General features: G+C 35.0%; 3 protein-coding genes and 1 pseudogene across 5 annotated transcripts; 2 read left to right on the forward strand and 2 right to left on the reverse strand.

Annotated features, from left to right (window-relative positions):
• LOC109843773 lies at positions 1546-20253 on the reverse strand. Of its 3 annotated transcripts, XM_020412729.1 has the most exons (6): positions 12186-12445; positions 6646-6768; positions 6363-6412; positions 2112-2184; positions 1989-2044; positions 1546-1890 (listed from the first exon to the last, which is right to left on the reverse strand). In XM_020412729.1, the coding sequence occupies exons 3-6, from the start codon at positions 6401-6403 to the stop codon at positions 1785-1787; spliced, it is 276 nt and encodes a 91-aa protein (XP_020268318.1). In that variant the 5' UTR covers positions 6404-6412; positions 6646-6768; positions 12186-12445; the 3' UTR covers positions 1546-1784. The 3 variants fall into 3 exon arrangements, with proteins under 3 accessions (XP_020268318.1, XP_020268319.1, XP_020268317.1); XM_020412730.1 differs by lacking the exons at positions 6646-6768; positions 12186-12445 and adding an exon at positions 20179-20253; XM_020412728.1 differs by lacking the exon at positions 6646-6768 and having other exon boundaries at positions 12186-12442.
• LOC109841974 lies at positions 7611-10468 on the forward strand. The gene is made up of 3 exons (XM_020410898.1): positions 7611-8034; positions 9688-9749; positions 10364-10468. Exons 1-3 carry the CDS (start codon positions 7611-7613, stop codon positions 10466-10468), a joined length of 591 nt encoding a protein of 196 aa, XP_020266487.1.
• LOC109843772 (glutathione S-transferase T3-like) lies at positions 13049-14241 on the reverse strand. Its single transcript, XM_020412726.1, has 2 exons — positions 13928-14241; positions 13049-13847 (listed from the first exon to the last, which is right to left on the reverse strand). Exons 1-2 carry the CDS (start codon positions 14219-14221, stop codon positions 13158-13160), a joined length of 984 nt encoding a protein of 327 aa, XP_020268315.1. The 5' UTR covers positions 14222-14241; the 3' UTR covers positions 13049-13157.
• LOC109841976 lies at positions 15216-16583 on the forward strand (annotated as a pseudogene).

A 20259-nucleotide genomic window follows, 5' to 3' on the forward strand; every position in this document is an offset into this window, starting at 1 on the left:
ACTTGAGGGAGACATGGGCTAGAGACCAACACTTGATGTTGTAGTTAGTGTAATTACATTGTGAGATTGTGAACGTTGATCGGTGAGCGTTGAAAACCAATATTGTGTGGTGTAAACGTTTCCGGGTGATCGTTGAAAACCCGGTGTAATAGTGGATTTCTTCCCGGGAGTGGGGAGCGGAGACGTATGACGGAAGGTCCGAACTCCGTGATCATATTGTGTGTTTGTATTGTTTATTTGTGCACTATCACTCTTGTTTGGTTATTGTTTATTTTACCCTTGTGTTAGTTTATATATCCATGCTCATATCTTGTTGAATATCATTCTTACTAGGATATATTGTTATTTAGTTTTAAATTAGCATAAATCGGATTAGATTAGCATAAACCCTATTCACCCCCCTCTAGGGTTCTTTCCTAGTGGCATTAGGGTACTTTCAGGGGGGGGAGAAGAACGCGGGAACAACACCCTCCCGTTTCTCTCTCTCCTCATTTCACATTTAATTTGGTTTTTTAAAATTAAATAAGGGGCCCAAATATGATACAACACATGAATAGAGTGAGGTTGGGAAATGGTAGAATTGGATTTTCTTTAAAATTTTAAGGGAGGCACACATATGCATGTATCGTTTTTTTTAAAAGTTCGGTCTAAAGATAAACATAAAAAGTTGATTGGGTTTAAAAATATGACCAAAAGATGTTAGTTTTAAAGATAAATCAGAGTAAATTTTGGGCCTAGAAACAAAAACCCTTATAGTTAACGGGGTTAGAAGATTTAGAGATAGACCTAAAAGAACTTGGTTGAAAATAATTAAAAATGATATAATTGTGTTTAACTTAACGGAGGAGATGTCCCAGGATATAATGGAGTGGAATTATAGAATTCATGTAGTCGACCGCAAACATTTGGGATAAATGCTTTGATGTTGTTGTTGTAAGGTCTAGGAAAACTTTTTGATGTAACATGAGAATATACATGATATACCAAAGCTGGCCATGCCACACCCAAAAATATAAGGTTCAGTTACCTTGTGACAATTTTTCGAATTAGACCTACTCCCAAAAAAATTATCAGAATAGACTTGGTCTCAAAATATTTATCAAAATAGACTTAATTTATGCCATGTTAGTTGAAACTAAGTCGATTATAATACATATTTTAGAAACTAGGTTGATTTCAGGGGGAATTTTTTTTTGTAAACTCTATGTGATTGAGAATCCCGGCAAGTTTAACACACAATTTAACGTAAGGGATTGGCAATCCCGTGGAGTTTGGAAACTTTTTTTCATCAAAATCAGCATACTTTTGCTGACATGGCTGAAACTATGTTAATTTTGATAAATATTTTGCAAATAGGTTGAAATTGATAAATTTGTATTTCAAAAGATCTATTTCAAAATTTTGTTTGTTGCCTTACAGATATAATAGTACCAATGTTTGCTTCAGGTTGTCAGCTACAAGATGGCCCTGTTGAAATAGAACAAGGCCGAGCAGATTTGAATATGCTGGCAACGAAACTGCATATGAAACTTCTTTAAGCAAAAATAGCAAACTCTGAAGCTACAATTCACTTTACTCAACATTTTTGCAAACTCTGAAGCTACAATTCACTTTACTCAACATTTTAGCAGACAAGGATATGGAAGCTAGTGACCATAACTTCAATCAATGAGATCACAAAAATGGTTTAATAGGACAGTGACATTAAAATTATGCATACATCTCTGCTTAACTAGACACATTACATTCTGTTTGTAAGACATCATTTCTTTTCCAAATGTTCTTCATTCTTGACCATATTCCTCGATGATTTGTGTGGCAAGTATCATAAGGTCTACAAATGCACTGAATGAAGCACGTAAAAATCTGGCCTCCACTGCTTTGAAGTGTCTGAAGAGCAAAATAGCAGTTAAACTCACAATACCGCGTGCAATTAAGTTTGACGGAGATATGGAAATTAAGTTATATTGATTGAAGAGTGAACTCACACTTTAAGTTTGCCATCCGATAGGGTCATCAGTCTCTTGACCTTATCTGGCTGCAACTGTAACAGAACACTAACGTTAAAATGAGCTCGCTGGGGAGGGAGGGAGGGAGGGAGGGAGCTTTACCTCTTTGTCCACATCTAGTGATGCATAAACCATAGCTGCGTGCTCCTTTGATCCATAATCTACTTCAAAGTCACTGTTGACAAAAGCTATTAGTGCCAAAGAGAAATTACTCTACTAAAATATGAAGAATATAACTAGAGAAGTATAATAAAGGCATGTCGATTGGCAAGAAACAACGATGTTTTGGTTTAACAAAGCATATAATACAAAGTTCTTATTTATTATTTAGTAACACACCTTCAAATATGTACTCTCCACATGAAAACGAAACAATATCAGCTTCACCAACAATATAATTGCCCAGAGTTTTCAATTTTAAAATTTTAACAGTCTCATCAGACAAATAAAAGAAACTTAATGAAACATGTCAAATAATACACTAACGAACACTTCGTTTTGGGTGCCGTATCCGTGTCCGTGTCCGACACGTGTTGGACATGGATTCACCGCGGACACGCAATGAACATTTGTGGTTCAACGAAACCCGATTTTCCCGTTACTTATAACCCTAAACTGGTTTCTTTGGAATCTTTGGTATATCCGGTTCAAAACTATTTTGAACCCAAAAACCAAAACCCATCAACTTAAGATTTGAAAAATGCACATAGTATCCCATGTGATCAAAACTACGCCCGATTCTTCCTTTTCTTCTCCAACAACTTCTTCGAACATAGATAAGGAATGAAGGTCTCCATTCTCAGTTGCTCGAAGTCAACAAAAGAACCGAATTCTAGGTTGGATTTAACTTAATTCATAGCTATTATGGATAACAAAAGAAAATACAAATGTTATAGGTATTTTAATTTAATATTTGATCTAATAATGTAAATTATAAATATATAGTCGTGTATTTGTATCCCATCTTTTACAAATCTGTTGTGTCTCATGTCCGTGTCCGCACCCGTATCTGTGCAACCTAGGCGCTAACCAATCCATAGAAAAGCTTATAATAATACAAAAAAGAAAAAGGTAACATACTAGATTTCACAATGAAGCACAATTTCATAACTTGCACTTAGTTCAGGAGGAAATATAAACAAAGATCTAGTTTTAACAAAACTTCAATTAACTTTTTTGCAGCATCCTGAGCACACTATTTGTTATTCAAAGATCATATTTAACCATCTTCTTAATTATGCCCATCTATCCTTTTAATATCATCATCCATAAACTAAAACTCCTCAACTGATTTTTACAAGTTCATCAGGTGCGTGCTTAAAGAAGCTTCAAGATTATTATTTTTTCACCAGTTATCCTAGAGAACCATCTCTTCAGTTCAGGACCGTAGCCCACTTCTGTAGCAGTGCTTTCTAAAGGACCTTCTACTCCAAGTTCTAGGTCTTGAGAAGTTTCACCAAAATGAAAAGTTTGTTTACCCGTAGTAAACGGGGAAGCATAACAGAGTTGGCAAGGATGGGTCCTCCAGTTCATCCATCTTTATTCACTTCATTACTGGGGCCCTTGACTCAGCTCCCATGACATGGTTCTTTCTCAAACAGATAAGACAACTTCTCATAATAAGGAACTTTCTTCTCAAGTTAACTGCCACATATGTTGTTCCATGTTGACAATAAAAACTTAATTTCAATTAAACACATAACAAAAAAAGCTTAATTGTTCACATAATCTTGAATCACATTCCTTTCATATATGATGCATTTCACATGAAACTCCACCGGTATCTTAAGGTAGAAAGTAGAAACCTCCGACATCTTTGGAATAAACACAACCCTCTGGAGGTGTTCCCTAATATCAAATTAATGAAGCTTTCTACATTCGTTGCTATAAGCATTGCACAACATACAGTCTTAGATGTATTACTATCTTTGATCTATTTTCTAAACTTGCAAAATCAAAGGAACATTTAATTTCCTTTTTTCATCTTCAATAGAGCCCACAGCTATTTCTCTTGCTTGTACAAACACAAATCCCTAATTTCTGAATTTGCAAAATCAAAGGAACATTTGATTTTCTTTTTATCTTCAATAGAGCCCACGGCCATTTCTCTTGCTTGTACAAACACGGTTCCCTTTACCCTTAAAACCTTCCTACTAAATGATAGTCCAGACTTCAAATTCATAGTCTCATAGATACGGAAAAAAAAACTATTTCCATATCATAACTGAGTAGAAAGTGAGCATTACTTTCAGACGGAAATGGACAGAAAATTAAAACGAACAACTTTTTAATCAAATATAATACGAATAAAATCTATAATTACACAATAAATGAAACAAAACAGTGATATTAACCACAAGTCGAGATACACAACTTGAAATTAGACATGCCTAGTTCACCAACACAAATTGAAATACAACACCGGTCATTTGGCACATTAATTATAAAAGACAAATTAGAACCCTTATGAAATATAACTGGCAAGTTATCTCTGTAAGTTCATGAGGTAATGACTTTATGTCCCTCATGCATTCATGCTTCAAATTCTTGATACATACTTCTTTTTCACCACTATGGCACTACCTTCTACAAAAGTATTAAAAGGATATTTCCACATAGTGTGATTTGTGACAAACACAAGCCAAAAATGATCTGAAGCTATGTCTTAACAGGGCAGTTTGACTACCACATATGACTGCCCATGAACCATGGAATAAGCAAAGAATGTTTCTATTAGACATGACTCTCAAATCACATCCATTATAATGCAAGGGAACATCCATAATTCATATACCCAACTTCAGATGCTAACTGCTTTATTGAATAAAACAAACTCGTGCTTTATATAAGTTCGAATGGAACATAAACATTATAAAGATAAGTTCTAGTAATTTTTTTAGGAAATTGAGTTAATTTTCTTAGAAATTTCCACTGGATGGAGTTCAAGGCAGTGAAAAGGTACAACAAGGCATGATTGTGTCTGAGCTAGGTAGCCCCATCTCAATATAATCAATTTTATATGAAGCACCACAAACGGAGGACTAACTTTAAAATCTTTTGCATTTGCAAGGGAAATGACCTTTCTCAAAGAATTCCTCATTTGAAGAACATAAGTCAAATAGGCATAAATTCAGAGAATTTGAATGGGTAGAATCCTTTTTCTAGGCAGTTAGTCCAAGATTTTAAATATCGGTTATCGGAAATATCTCGGATGGCCAATATTCATATCGGATCCCGGCTATCGGGGATAAGTATTAAAAATCGGAGTGTCATATCGAATGGTGAGCATATATAATATAATATCCTAAAATATAATATAAGTACATTTAATGCAATATCAAGAGAGGATCTTCGAGAGAGGTCGTCAAAAGAGGCCTTCGAGTGAGAAATTTGCGAGTGATTTTGGGGAGAGAATTAGGATAGCATGGTTTTTGTTTAGTGGATGTGGAGGTGGAAAGAATTAGGATAACACAATGAGCGGATGTGAAATAGAATAGGATAGCATGGTTTTTGTTTAGTGGATGTGGGGCAAGCATGGAAAAAGGAGGGTATTTGCCTCCAAACTTGAACCGGTTCACTTAGAATGTAAATTGTAGAAATTTGGGTGATTTTTAACCCACGAGAAATCGACAGCCTTATCAAATTTGCACTGATATATATATGGACAAATCAGCCAAAAACGATATGCGATAACTTTTTGCAAAAACCGTATCAGCCATGTCCCAAACCCTATATATATTGGTGATAAATCGATAAAATCGTCCTATTTTTAAAACATTGAGTTAGTCTATGGAATTTGGAGGAACCCTATGAGTCTCGTACGCATTACAATTATTGTGTTTTTAGTGCACTCATGTCACAAGACATGCCTCTTATAGAAAGAGTTCATATAGTTTCAAGCTGAACATAATAATCTATTCAAATAAACTGGTGATTTCCAGATGCCATTGAACTCAATCAAACAGCCACATTCACCTCAAACACAGGCTTACTACAAACGATTCTATCGTTATCTCAAACTCTGCAGAGTTTCATTTCGGTAAAAGCATCAATTCTAACATAATTGCCCCAAAAGTGTCTAAAAATAAATGTCAAGCAATTGAGGCATCGCAAAAATCAAATACAAAGCCAAAAATTTTGAGGTTTTCTAATAAAAGTTCATATTTTTCGATTCATAGAACACATTTAACACCAAATCAAATGCACGTGCTAGGACATACTATCCAGAAACTGGAACAACTGATTATATAGCATTGAAAGTAGTAAGGATGATGGATGATAATATAAATAAAGATTCACACAAAATAGGTGCAAATTTAGACTATTAATAGGATAAAAACATTAAGAACTGACCAACTGTAATCCCATCCAGTTGAAGAGACCACAGAATCCATAAATCTTCCCTGAAATATAAAGCGAACAACAAAAGGCTTAGCATATTTGAAACAACTATAGCAACTGAGAGTAAAATTTAATAGTTTGTAAAGTAATTAAAGGCCAACCAAACCTGTGAATTCCATATGGGACCAAAAAGAAAAGAAAAAGGGCACAAATTACTTAAAAAAGAAGAGGATAATGAAATGCTCGTGTGTGGTAGAAAAATCTCAACAAATAAAATTTAATAAAGGAATTAAACCTTTTAATGGAGGATTGCTTCTACAGTTTCTGAGAGAAAATGACTGAGAAATGAGTTTTTCGATTATAGTTTTTCCCGCTAGCTTTCTGCACGTACCTCATTAGGGTTTTATAGAAGAAAACCCTGAAAGAAAGATGGGTAATTAGATATTGAAGGGATCCAGAAATTTTAGAACCGCATCCGATTACGACTAGATGAGTAGGCAATAGTTGATTTAACTTAGCGGGTGCAAGTTTCAAATCTAACTCCATTAATCCACAGAAGACAGATTTTTTCCCGATATTAGTCCCTTAAAAATCAAAATTGACATTCAAGTGTCCAATTTCTTAAGTTTTCTTAAATGGGTCCTTTAAATTATTGAATATGCTATTAATACCATCAGCCATTTAGTACTAATATGATAATTATCTAAAACAGTATCTTTTCTCATCTATGGTATTTAATATGATAATTATGTTAAACAATATCCTTTCTCATCTATGGTTTAATATGATAATATCTAAAACAGTATCTTTTCTCATCTATGGTATTTAATATGATAATTATGTAAAACAATATCCTTTCTCATCTATGGTTTAATATGATAATATCTAAAATAAAGTAACATAGGGTTGCTTTTATTAAGTGTTGACATCAAAGCAATGTGCATTGCTAATCCAAATGTTGAAGCCACATACCATCAGCCGCATGGTATTCCATGTTTAACTTAGATATTTTTCATTATTCATAATCCCTGCACTCATCACTTAATAAATGTCTAGTGAGTAAAGTTTGAATTGCTTACTATTATACACTTATTCTCTGTTAGTAGTAAATTGGCTATTAGACACCATGGCCTCTCTTGGATATATGATTATTTGAATTACATTTGTGTGCTAAGGCCTCTGCTACCATCTTTTGCATTTCAAAGTGTTCTATAATTACTCATCCATAAATTTGCTCCCTTCAATTGCTTACATGAAACTATGTGTAGTGGGAACCAGAGTTTTGCTCCTTCAGCTAATGATCTACCAGAAAACAGCCAGACCTCGGATACCAATTCGAGCAGGACTGAGCTATTGGAAGCTCTTCGACATTCCCAAACACAAGCAAGGGAAGCCAAGATAGCAGCACAAAAAGCTTACAGTGAGAAGGAACACATCGTCAAAGTCTTCTTCAAACAAGCATCACATCTCTTTGCATACAAGCAATGGCTCCAGATGCTACAGTTAGAGAGCCTATGTCTGCAGCTCAGGATCAAAGAACAACAGATCTCAACACTGTTTCCTGTTCTTCCTTTTATGCCACATAGAAGTGATGGGACTAAGAGTAAAAGAAAGAAACATAGGAAATGTAGCTTTTGTAAGTATGCTGTAGCCTTTTCTGTTGGCTTGGGCATTGCTGGTGCTGGTTTGCTCCTAGGTTGGACCCTCGGCTGGTTACTGCCACACTTATAGAGTGGCATTCATAGGTTAACTTAAGCCTGTGAATGGTGGCTAGCAGTTGTGAATCTATTTGTTACGAGGACTTAAAATGGTTTTCTATTGTATGCTTAATGGGTTTAGACTGTAAATGTTATTGTGTTGAGGTGTATATTTGATACGTAAGTAAGTTTGTATATACTGGATAGGGGCACATCTGTTTGGCATGTACTTAAGTTATTCAGTGTATTCGAGAGTAAGATGATCGATACGTGTGATGTCAGTTCTGCAGTTATATGATCCTGTCTTAAGATAATTTCCATGCCAACTAGGTAGTTGCTGTGGTTGTATATGTCGGTGATATGGGGTTTGCTTTGAGCAAGTTCAATTTGCGGATGCCTCTGTGCGTTTGTGTTTATGGAAATAGTGCATAACAGGGCTTTTTTATTTGTTCTTGTATTGGGATTTCAATATCAAGATCGTTGCCTTTTTGAGGTGTTCTTACATTGTAGCCTTGTAGACTTGTTTTGTTCCAGCTGAAATGAAGAGGCCACTATCAGCATAGTTGCTGCAGTGAAACTGCTGTCGATTCCTAATGTGTCAATCGTGCTGTGAAGATTTTCATCCTGCTAAGAGATGGCATGTTGACAAAGTAGCAAAGAGCTCTTATTGGGTGATTTAGTGAAGTGGTGAAAGGACAGACAGATTTCTTCTTGGGTGCGTATGAAGTATGATAGCCTAGCTGTGTTAGAATATAAGAATATAACTTATGTTTCTCACCACAATTTTTCTGGTGTAATGCTTTGGGATTTTAGAATGGTATTAGAGCAATTTAAATTCAGCTATGAAATTAAAATGTGATTTTTATAAAGATAGATACTGTTGTATGAGTTCTAGTTTCAACATACAAAAAGGGTGATCAACCTCACTTTAAACTTTTGGTGTAACAATTAGGAATATTAAAAAGCAAGACTTGGACTTTGAATTACGCGTTTACTCTTGATTGGAGTGATTAATTTTAAATTTTAGAATTGAGAGATCAAATAGCATTTTCAATAATTTAAAGGACACATTTAAGAAAACTTAAGAAATGGGATAATCTAATATCAAAATGTTTAAGGGACTAATATCGGGAAAAAAACCATCTTCTGTGGATTAACGGAGTCAGATTTGAAACCCGCACCCGCTAAATTAAATCAACTATTTCCTACTCATCCAATCGTAATCGGAAGCAGTACTAAAATTTTTGGATCCCTTCAATATCTAATTACGCATCTTTTTTTCAAGGTTTTCTTCTACAAAACCCTAGCAAGGTATGGGCAGAAAGCTAGTGGGAAAAACTATAGTCGAAGAACTCATTTCTTAGTCATTTTCTCTCAAAAATTGTAGAAGCAATCCTCCATTAAAAGTTTTAATTCATTTATCAAATCTTATTTGTTGAGATTTTTTTACCACACACCCCAGCATTTCATTATCCTCTTCTTTTTTAAGTAATTTATGTCCCTTTTCTTTTCTTTTGGTCCCATCTGAAATTCACAGGTTTGGTTGGCCTTTAATTACTTTACAAACTATTACATTTTACCCTCAGTTGTTATAGTTGTTTCAAATATGCTAAGCCTTTGTTGTCCGCATTCTATTTCAGGGAAAGTTATGGATTATGTGGTCTCTTCAACTGGATGGGATTACAACTGGTCAGTTCTTAATGTTTTTATCCTATTAATAGTCTAAATTTGCACCTATTTGTGTGAATCTTTATTTATTTTATCATCCATCGTCCATACTACTTTCAATGCCATAATCAGTTGTTTCAGTTTCTGGATAGTATGTTCTAGCACATGCATTTGATTTTTCATTAAATGTGTTCTATGAATAGAAAAATATGAACTTTTTATTAGAAAACCTCACATTTTTGGCTTTGTATTTGATTTTTGTGATGCCTCGATTGCTTAACATTTATTTTTAAACACTTTTGGGGCAATTATGTTAAAAAGTGATGCTTTTACCAAAATGAAAATCTGCTGAGTTTGAGATAAAGATAGAAACGTTGTAATAAGCCTGTATTAGAGGTGAACGTGGTTGTTTGATTGAGTTCAATGGCGTTTGGAAATCACCATTTTATTTGAATAGATTATTACGTTCGACTTGAAACTATATGAACTCTTTCTATAAGAGACATCTGTCTTGTGACATGAGTGCACTGAGAACACAATAATTGTAATACATACTAAACTTCTAGGATTACTCCAAATTCCATAGACTAACTACCTCGAAAAAGGATTCATGCCCATTCAAATTCTCTGAATTTTTATTCCTATTAGGCTTATGTTCTTCAAATGAGGAATTCTTTGAGAAAGCTCATTTCCCTTTCAAATGCAAAAATGACTCAGGATTTTAAAGTTAGCCCTCCGTTTGTGGTGCTGTAGATAAAATTGATTAGATTGAGATGTGGTTACCTAGCTTAGACACAACTATGCCTTGTTGTACCTTTTCACTGCCTTGAACTCCATCCAGATGAAATATCTAAGAAAATTAACTCAACAATTTCCTGAAAAAATTACTAGAACTTATCTTAGTAATGTTTATGTTTCATTCGAACTTATATAAAGCACAAGTTTGTTTCATTCAATAAAGCAGTTAGCATCTGAAGTTGGATATATAAATTGTGGATATTCCCTTGCAATATAATGGTTGTGATTGGAGAGTCATGTCTAATAGAAACATGCTTTGCTTATTCGATGGTTCATGTGCAGTCATATGCAGTAGTCAAACTGCCCAGTTAAGACGTAACTTTAGATTATTTTTTGGCTTGTGTTTGTCACAAATCACACTATGTGGAAATATCCTTTTAATACTTTTGTAGAAGATAGTGGTGAAAAAGAAGTATGTATTAAGAATTTGAAGCCTTAATGCATAAGAGACATAAAGTCATTACCTTATGAACCTACAGAGACAACTTACCAATTATATATTTTATAGGGGTTCTAATTTATCTTTTAGAACTAATGTGCTGAATTACCGGTATTGTATTTCAATTTGTGTTGGTGAACTAGGCATGTCTAATTTCAAGTTGTGGTGTATCTCGACTTGTGGTGAATATCACCATTTTGTTTCATTTATTATGTAATTATAAATTTTATTTATATTGTATTTGATTAAAAAATTGATGTTCGTTTTAATTTTCTGTCCATTTCTGTCTGAAAGTAATGCTCACTTTCTACTCAGTTATGATATGGAAATAGCTTTTTTCGTATCTATGAATTTGAAGTTCAGATTATCATTTTATACAAAGGTTTTAAGGGTAAAGAGAACTGTGTTTGCACAAGCAAGAGAAATGGCTGTGGGCTCTATTGAAGATAAAAAAAAAGAAAATCAAACGTTCCTTTGATTTTGTGAATTCAGAAAATAGGGAACTGTGTTTGTACAAGCACGAGAAATAGTTGTGGGCTCTATTGAAGACAAAAAAAGGAAATTAAATGTTCCTTTGATTTTGCAAGTTCAGAAAATAGAACAAAGATAGTAGTATATCTAAGAGTGTTTGTCGTGCAACGCTTATAGCAACGAATGTAGAAAGCTTCATTAATTTGATACTAGGGAGGTGATATTAGGGAACACCTCTAGAGGTTTGTGTTTATTCCAAAGATGTCGCAGGTTTCTACTTGCTACCTTAAGATAGAGTTAGAAAGCAGGATAAATTCACAAACCGCTGCTGCCATTGACTTCTCTAACTGTAGTCATCTATTGGAAGAAGAAGGTTGTTTTTTTAGCCAAATTGCCAGAAGCATGGAACGCATAATGAAACTAATACATCATACAGAGTTATTTAGTTGCATTTCAACTTCATGCTTCACATGCAGAGAAATCAAAAACTGGATAAATTTGGAATACCGAATTGTTCTGAGCTTAACCTAATCAAGCACTTCTTACTCCGCAATAAAAAAGATTGCTGCTTGCAATAAAATATCGCAAGAAAATCCCATATAAACAAAGACCAACCAATTTCTAGCTGATTTAAATCGCAAATTTCATGTAGCAAAGCCCTAAAGCTGATTCTATCACAAATATCTAAGGAAACAATCAAAATTCACACCTTCCCAAAAAGTATCAAATCAAAACAATCAGAAATTAGGCGAGAAAATTTACCAAATTATCGGAAGAAGAAGAGATCTGATGAGAGTGATGAGGAGAGAAACTGATCTGAGGCTTCGAGGGATCAGATCGAGTGTTAAAGATTATAATTGAAGAGCGTTGTTAGGTTACGGTTAGGGTTTCAGAAAATAGGAAGAAGAAAAAAATCTGGCGTGTCTGATCGTGGCCGTTGGTTCTCTGCTTTCGAGATCCAACGATCGGCACAGGATGAACTTCTGACATCTCAATCACGAACGTTTCCGTACGTGTTTCCCAGGCTAATTAGTAGGGGTGGTGTCGGAGCAGATACCGTTCCGACGTGACACTTTTTATATCCATATCTGTTTTCTATAAGGGTCTGTTTGGTTATTTCCTAAAAACCAAGAAAAACTAAGAAAAACCAAAAAATAGAAATGGAAAAGGTGAAAATCTTAAAAAGTACTATTTCCTCCATTTCCATCCATAAGAGCTTCTCCAATGTGAGGCTCTATTTTGGAGCCCAAACTTTGGCATATTCCTTAGAATATGCTAAAATAGAGTTATGTAACTCCAACCACACTCCTCTATTTCCAACTCCATTTCAATTTCTCTCAATTTTTAATTCGTTTACTTATTTTAAAAATATATAATGTAATCATATATTTAAATAAAATTAATTTTCTTTAATGAATTGATAATAAGAAATAGATAATTGTCTTTAAATTATAATATATTTTTATTTTTAATTACTTGGTTCTTGGAATTTTATATTTCAATTAATATTATTTAATATTACTCTCATTTTGAATATTTAAAAAATAAAAAAATAAAAGTTATATAATATAAATAATATTATTAATAATATTATTAAATATATTAATATAAAATAGGCAATCTGATTAAATTAAACAGACATTCATATTACTAAATCCACGACTATTACATAGAAAGCAAAAACATGAATTGAAAATTACATGACAAATAGGAAAAACATAATACATGAAAATACTAAAAGTCTGGAAAGTCAACTCCTCCGTATCCACCTCCTCTGTAGTCAGGTATTCCGTATTGACTTCCTGCGTAACTGTATTCAGGATTAGGAATATCAGATGAGGAACCCCTAGTTATATTTCTATTTAAAATCTGTTGTTGTTTATTTCGAAAATATTCGCGTTTTGTTGGATCGGTAATAGCTTCCAGATCAACTAGCATAATTTCTTTCTCTTGTCGTTCTTGCTGAAGTTCTAACTTTTTCTTATCATTTTCAGCCTTTAACATCATAGCCTGGTTCATTGTCAATCTTTCATTTTCTCGTTGTTCTTTACCTTTTTTTAAAACTTCTAAGATTTCTTGATTTCCTTTAGCAAAATCCTCAAAGTCAATGTTCCTTTCAATTTCTTTCCGTCTTCTCAACTTCTCTTTCTTCCTTCCAATTGGTCGACTAGTTGAAATGCTCATTGGTGAATGGTCGTCGTCATTAGGACTATATGCCTGATTGTCTTCATTTAAGTCAATGACAGGAGAGTTTGAATCAGATCCTTGAGACAAGCGAGACTTTGAAATTTTGGAAGATGCAGAAGGCATGACGCTTATATTTGCCCACTTCTCTGCATCCTTCAAAATCGGCCAAACATGATCAAATAGAAATCCTCTTTTCTCTTCTGGATCTTCTGCAAATATGATCCTAGCACGTTTATTCTACCACAAAAGAAGAAATAATTATTAGAAAAGGTGGAAAATAATTTAATAACCAAGAAACATGTAATTCATATACTTACAATATCAAGTTCAGAAGCACCGCTTGGATTGAGGCGCTCGACTTGTCGAATGCATCCTCGAAATTTACTGATGGCTTTCATAATTAATTGCATTCGGCATGAGAGAGACTTCGGGCTCCTATGTCCGGTGTAAACGTTGGAAATCCTTTCGTGAAATAGAGCTGAAATTCGCTCCCATAGCTTGTCTTTCTTTTGATTGGAACCTAAAACTGGATCCTGAGATATTTCAAGCCATGTAGCGCATAAAATTTGATCTTCTTCTTGTAAGAATGATTTTCCGCGACTGGATGCCATAAGAGAAGGACGAAGAGTTGTTGAGAAGAACTATGGAGGAGGAATGAGAAGAGTTGTGATGAAGGAATGAGGGTTGTGCTAGTATTTATAGTGAAAAAAATATGGAGAATTCAATGCTAGTGGGAGAAAGGAATGTGGGTAGAAAACCGATGTGGGTAGGAGAATCCAATGTGGGTAGAAACCGATGCGGGTGGGAGAACCAATGTGGGTAGAAACCGATGCGGGTGGGAGAACCAATGTGGGTAGAAACCGATGCGGGTGGGAGAATCCAATGTGGGTAGAAACCGATGCGGGTGGGAGAATCCAATGTGGGTAGAAACCGATGCGGGTGGGAGAACCAATGTGGGTAGAAACCGATGCGGGTGGGAGAACCAATGTGGGTAGAATGTGGGTAGAAAACGATGCGGGTGGGAGAATCCAATGTGGGTAGAAACCGATGCGAGTGGGAGAATCCAATGTGGGTAGAAAACGATGCTGGTGGAAGAATCCAATGTGGGTAGATAACGATGCGGGTGGGAGAATCCAATGTGGGTAGAAACCGATGCGGTGGGAGAATCCAATGTGGGTAGAAACCGATGCGGTGGGAGAATCCAATGTGGGTAGAAACCGATGCGGTGGGAGAATCCAATGTGGGTAGAAACCGATGCGGTGGGAGAATCCAATGTGGGTAGAAACCGATGCGGTGGGAGAATCCAATGTGGGTAGAAACCGATGCGGGTGGGAGAACCAATGTGGGTAGAAACCGATGCGGGTGGGAGAACCAATGTGGGTAGAAACCGATGCGGGTGGGAGAACCAATGTGGGTAGAAACCGATGCGGGTGGGAGAACCAATGTGGGTAGAAACCGATGCGGGTGGGAGAACCAATGTGGGTAGAAACCGATGCGGGTGGGAGAATCCAATGTGGGTAGAAACATTATATAATAACACAACATACACCTATTAACAACTCATCACCAATCTATAATTTATTTCTCCAAATCCCCTCTTCAACAATGAACTATGGAGCTGGACCATCACACCTACCATCTTATTCTTCTTCTTCTTCTGATGACGAAACATTTTCTCATTACGTTGAACAATGGGAGGAGGATATGAAACAATGGGAGGAGGAGGATGAAATCTTAGCTCGTCTATATGTCGCTAACAATAAAATAATGGCTTATTTCTCTAAAGAGGAAGAGAGGCCAAAGCGTATCAGCTCAGTTCCTGGTCATTTGGTAATCAACCGTGGGAGGGAAGAAGGTAATTCTCGACTCTACAATGACTATTTTTCTGATAATCCCACATACGGTGCACATTTATTCCATAGAAGATTCCGAATGCAAAGGAGTCTTCTCCTTCGTATCGTCGACGTTGTATGAGAGAACAACAACTATTTCGTACAAAAGGTGGATGGTGTCATCTGGCTTGGACTGTCTACTTTACAAAAAGTAACAGTAGCACTTCGCATGTTGGCATATGGTGCATCGGCAGATAGTACTGACGAATATATAAGGATTGGTGAGTCAACTGTACTTGAATGTTTGAAGAGATTTTCTAGAGCAGTTGTAGAAGTGTATGGAGATGAATATCTTAGATCCCCCAATACCGACGATGTTGCAAGACTGTTACAAAAAGGCGAAGAGCGAGGTTTCCCAGGAATGTTGGGAAGTCTTGACTGTATGCATTGGGAATGGAAAAACTGTCCAACAGCATGGGCGGGACAATACTCAGGACGTCACGGAGGCCCAACCATTATTCTTGAGGCAGTAGCATCGTATGACCTATGGATATGGCATGCATTCTTTGGCTTGCCAGGTTCTAATAACGATATTAATGTATTACAAGCATCTAATTTGTTTGACAACCTAACGCAAGGTATTACTCCTCCTGCTCATTATACAATTCAAGGAAAGAATTATGATGTCGGTTATTATTTAGCCGATGGCATATACCCGAAATGGCCAACCCTTGTTCAAACCATTTCCAAATCCGAAGATAAAAAGAAACAATATTTTGCAATGATGCAAGAAGCTTGTCGAAAAGATGTGGAGCGAGCGTTTGGTGTTCTCCAGTCAAGATTTGCTATAATCAAGGGACCTGCACGGTTTTGGGATAAACGAACTTTGCATGATATCATGACCACTTGCATAATAATGCACAACATGATTATTGAGGATGAACGTGATGAGCAAGAAGATATTATCGTTTCTACTCCACCATCAATTTCAAATGTTGAAGACATAGGGACGAACGATGCCGAACGGTTCCGACAATTCCTGACCCGACATAAGAAATTCAAAGACAAAGAAGCACACTTCGCACTTCGAAATGCATTAATTGAACATTTGTGGGAGAGACACGACAATGAAGTGATGTAACTTTTTTTATTAAAGTTTCGATGTAATTCTAAGTTAATGTGTTTTATTTCATTTTAAGCTCCAATGTATTATCATTTCTAATTACTTGTTTTGCAATTTTATATTTCGATATTAGTCTCATTTTGAAGGTATCGACGAGACATTTCCAATGATATTATTTTCATTAAAAAATATTTAATATATTAATATATATATACAGATTTTAAGTAACTATAAAAAATAATAACGGGATACAATTGGAATAATGAAATGTTGTTAAAGGGTTTGAGGGTTAATTTTGGTATTTATTTTGGGGAATAGTAGTATAGAGTTGGCTGCAAATTTGGAGAGAAATCTCCAAATTTGCAGCCTCAGGGTCCGAAAATGCAGTTGACTGCAAAAAATGCAGTTCCGTTGGACCATGCTCCGGCTTCAAAATGGAGAATTGGCGGACGCTTGGAGAAGCTCTAAAACTCACCCACAACATCCAATAAAATATTATTTTCATCCAACAACTCATCCACATCATCTAATAAAATATTATTTTCATCTAACCACTCATCCATCACATCTAATAAAATATTATTTTCATCCAAACATCACTCAACTCATCTCTTTTCATCATTTCAAATCACTCACATCATCCAATAAAATATTATAATAATTCACCTCATCTCATTAACATTTTATTTCTTTGTTTTCATCCCAAAAAGTTGTGAAAACACTTTTCTTAATCTTGGATCACATCACCCAATAATACAATGACAACTCATCTCATCTCATTTCATTTCTTATTTTTAAGAATGAATCAAACTAAAAGAAAGCAACAAACTATAGGAAATAAGTTTCTTTTAATTCATTTCCTTATTTTTTTCGCCAACCAAACAACATCAAAACTAGTTTTCTTAAAAAATCACTCACATCATCCAATAATAATATGACAACTAACATCATTTCATCTCCATTTTTTTGATTTCTTTCTTTTTTTAGCCAACCAAACACTCCCAAACCAATTCTTCATTTTAATAGTTTTCCATTTCTTTGATTTCCCTCTTTTTTTAGTAAAACAAACAGGCCCTAAACGGATACGGATTATGTTCGGTAAGAAAAAACATTAACCATATTTGTACTCATCGGAAATAGATACGGTTTAGATATTAGAGAATCAGATCGAATACAATTACGGATATGAAACGGATATTTGACAAATAAATATGAATCAGATATGAATTAGTACACCTATGTATAAATTACAATCAAAAGGATAAATGTATGTGGTTGTAGGTTTCTCCCTGCATGAACGTATGTGGTCGCAAATACGAACTTCAAATGATAAAAATATAATAAAACAATCACATATATATGCAATATCATCAATTGTACCTAGAAATGCTATAAAGTATCTAAGCAATTGCTATAACTGTTAGACCCTAGAGGGGGGGGAGGGGGTGATTAGGGTCTTATGCTAATCTAATCCTATTTTATGCTAATTAAAACTAATTAATAAGTTATCCTAGCAAGTATGAAATACAACAAGATATATGAGCTAGGATAAGCAATATGAACAAATGAATATATCCTAGCAATGAGATATTACAAATATATGAGCAAGGATATATAAACTAACACAAGGGTAAAATAAATAATCTACAAAAGAGATAGGGCAATATGAAGAGCAATACACAAAGGAGATATATGAATACAAGAATAAGAACATCAATGCAATCACAAACAAAACGATATGATCACGGAGTTCGGTCTAACCACTTGACCTACGTCTCCGCTCCTCACCTCGAGGAGATCTCCACTATCACAATCGGGTTTTCTACGTTTACCCGAATAACGTTTACACCACACAATACGGTTTTCTAGTTTACCGAAAACTCTACAACTAACACACTCTTGTAATCTCACTCTACACCCTCTCAAGTGTTGAACTAGACGTGTCTCCCTCAAGTGCTCGGATACAACCTCTCCCTAGGTTCGTCAATCGACGCCACTCCTCTTGGGACGATCACCGACTCTCGCCACACACTTCTCTCGGTGTACAAGTGTATTACAAAGTGATTCTCATAATAAGCACAATATAACAAATGATTTGTTCTCTACAATAGATGAGAACTTAATATAAGCTCACACTCAATTGTTACAACTCTCACCAACCCAAATATACAATGTATGCAAATACAATAAGCTCAAGTGGGTGTGTGTAAACAATGAGTGAAATCAAATCAACTAAACTCAATTGAAAATACTAGCTTAATGAAAATGATAAACAACAAAAAGAATTAATACAAAGCTAGTATTGAGTTTAGAAATTCTTCTCTGAAAAACAAGATGGAGAGATGAATTAAAATGAAGCCCAATGAATGTAGATGATCTCCTCCACTTGTGTAAAACTTCTTCACAAACAAAACTCTTTTAAACAAACACTAAACAAATTTAAACCCCTGTTAAACTCTTATTTTAAAAACTTCTTAGATCACCATGAGAACTGAGATCAATGGGGTATTTATAGCCTCCCAAAATCTCAGCCAAAAGCCCAACAGAAATGAATAAAAAACCAACAGAATCGGAAATCAGATTCTATACAAAATGACCGTTGGAGTAAATGGCGGTCGACCGTGAAAATCTCGCGGTCGATCGCGAGCCACTTTCGAGGCTCAGAAAATTTCCAAAGACTTTTACGGTGGACCGTGGCGGTCGACCGCGAAAGTTTCTGCTGCCCACTCAGGAAAAGACACAGGCGCACATAAAAATGTGAACATATGAGTTTTGACATTTTAGCTTAACCATGTTTTGAAATAATACAAAATGATTTTATAGACTTGAAGAAAGATGTATACTATTGTTATGAAGTCTATAAACAATGAATATAGTATTTTATAAAAATACACATATAATGCACTAAAACATGATTTCATTGAACTAAATAACATTGATATATACGAAATCATATATATGCATATAAGTATGAAACAAGAAATATATTTTCAATTTTATTCTATTGTTTCATAGTAAAACTTGAAAACTATCAAACCAAAACATATATGTATATATATAACTATATATATATACAAAAACAAAACGAAAATATGTATATATATATAACTATATATATACATAAAAACCAATATAATGTGTGTGTATATGATATTGAGCTTAGAGTACTTAACACACATAATAGAAAACCTAAACTAAATATACCCAAGCTTGATCTTGATCTTCAATAAGCTCTATCTTGGTACACTTGTGGATGAAGCTAGAACTTGAATCTTTAACTTGAATGTGTAGGCTTCACTCTACAATTCCGCCAACCTCCATTGGATTTGATCGTTGAAGCGCAATCCATCCAACCTCCAACTCGTTGTTTGCCTAGAATAAATACAAAAACACAAACACTAGACAAACAACATTAGGAGTAAATTATTTGTTAAACATCATCAAAACAAGAAGGCCAACAATAACCAACAAAGCAAAGCATCAAAAGAGCAATTTAGATATGTAATATCATCATTTCAAAACAACTTAATTCACATATAATCAGAATTACTTCAAAACTTATAGTCACATATCGACAAAGCAAGTATATGTAAAATTAGAGTTTCGATTCGACCTTATAGAATAGTGAGGATGGGCGGCGGACTGGGCGTGCTGGTCCTTCTCGCGAAGGAGGAGGGAAGAGACGGCGGATCTG

This window comes from Asparagus officinalis, chromosome 5 (genome assembly GCF_001876935.1).
Source record: "Asparagus officinalis chromosome 5, Aspof.V1, whole genome shotgun sequence".
Classification (NCBI taxonomy): domain Eukaryota; kingdom Viridiplantae; phylum Streptophyta; class Magnoliopsida; order Asparagales; family Asparagaceae; genus Asparagus; species Asparagus officinalis.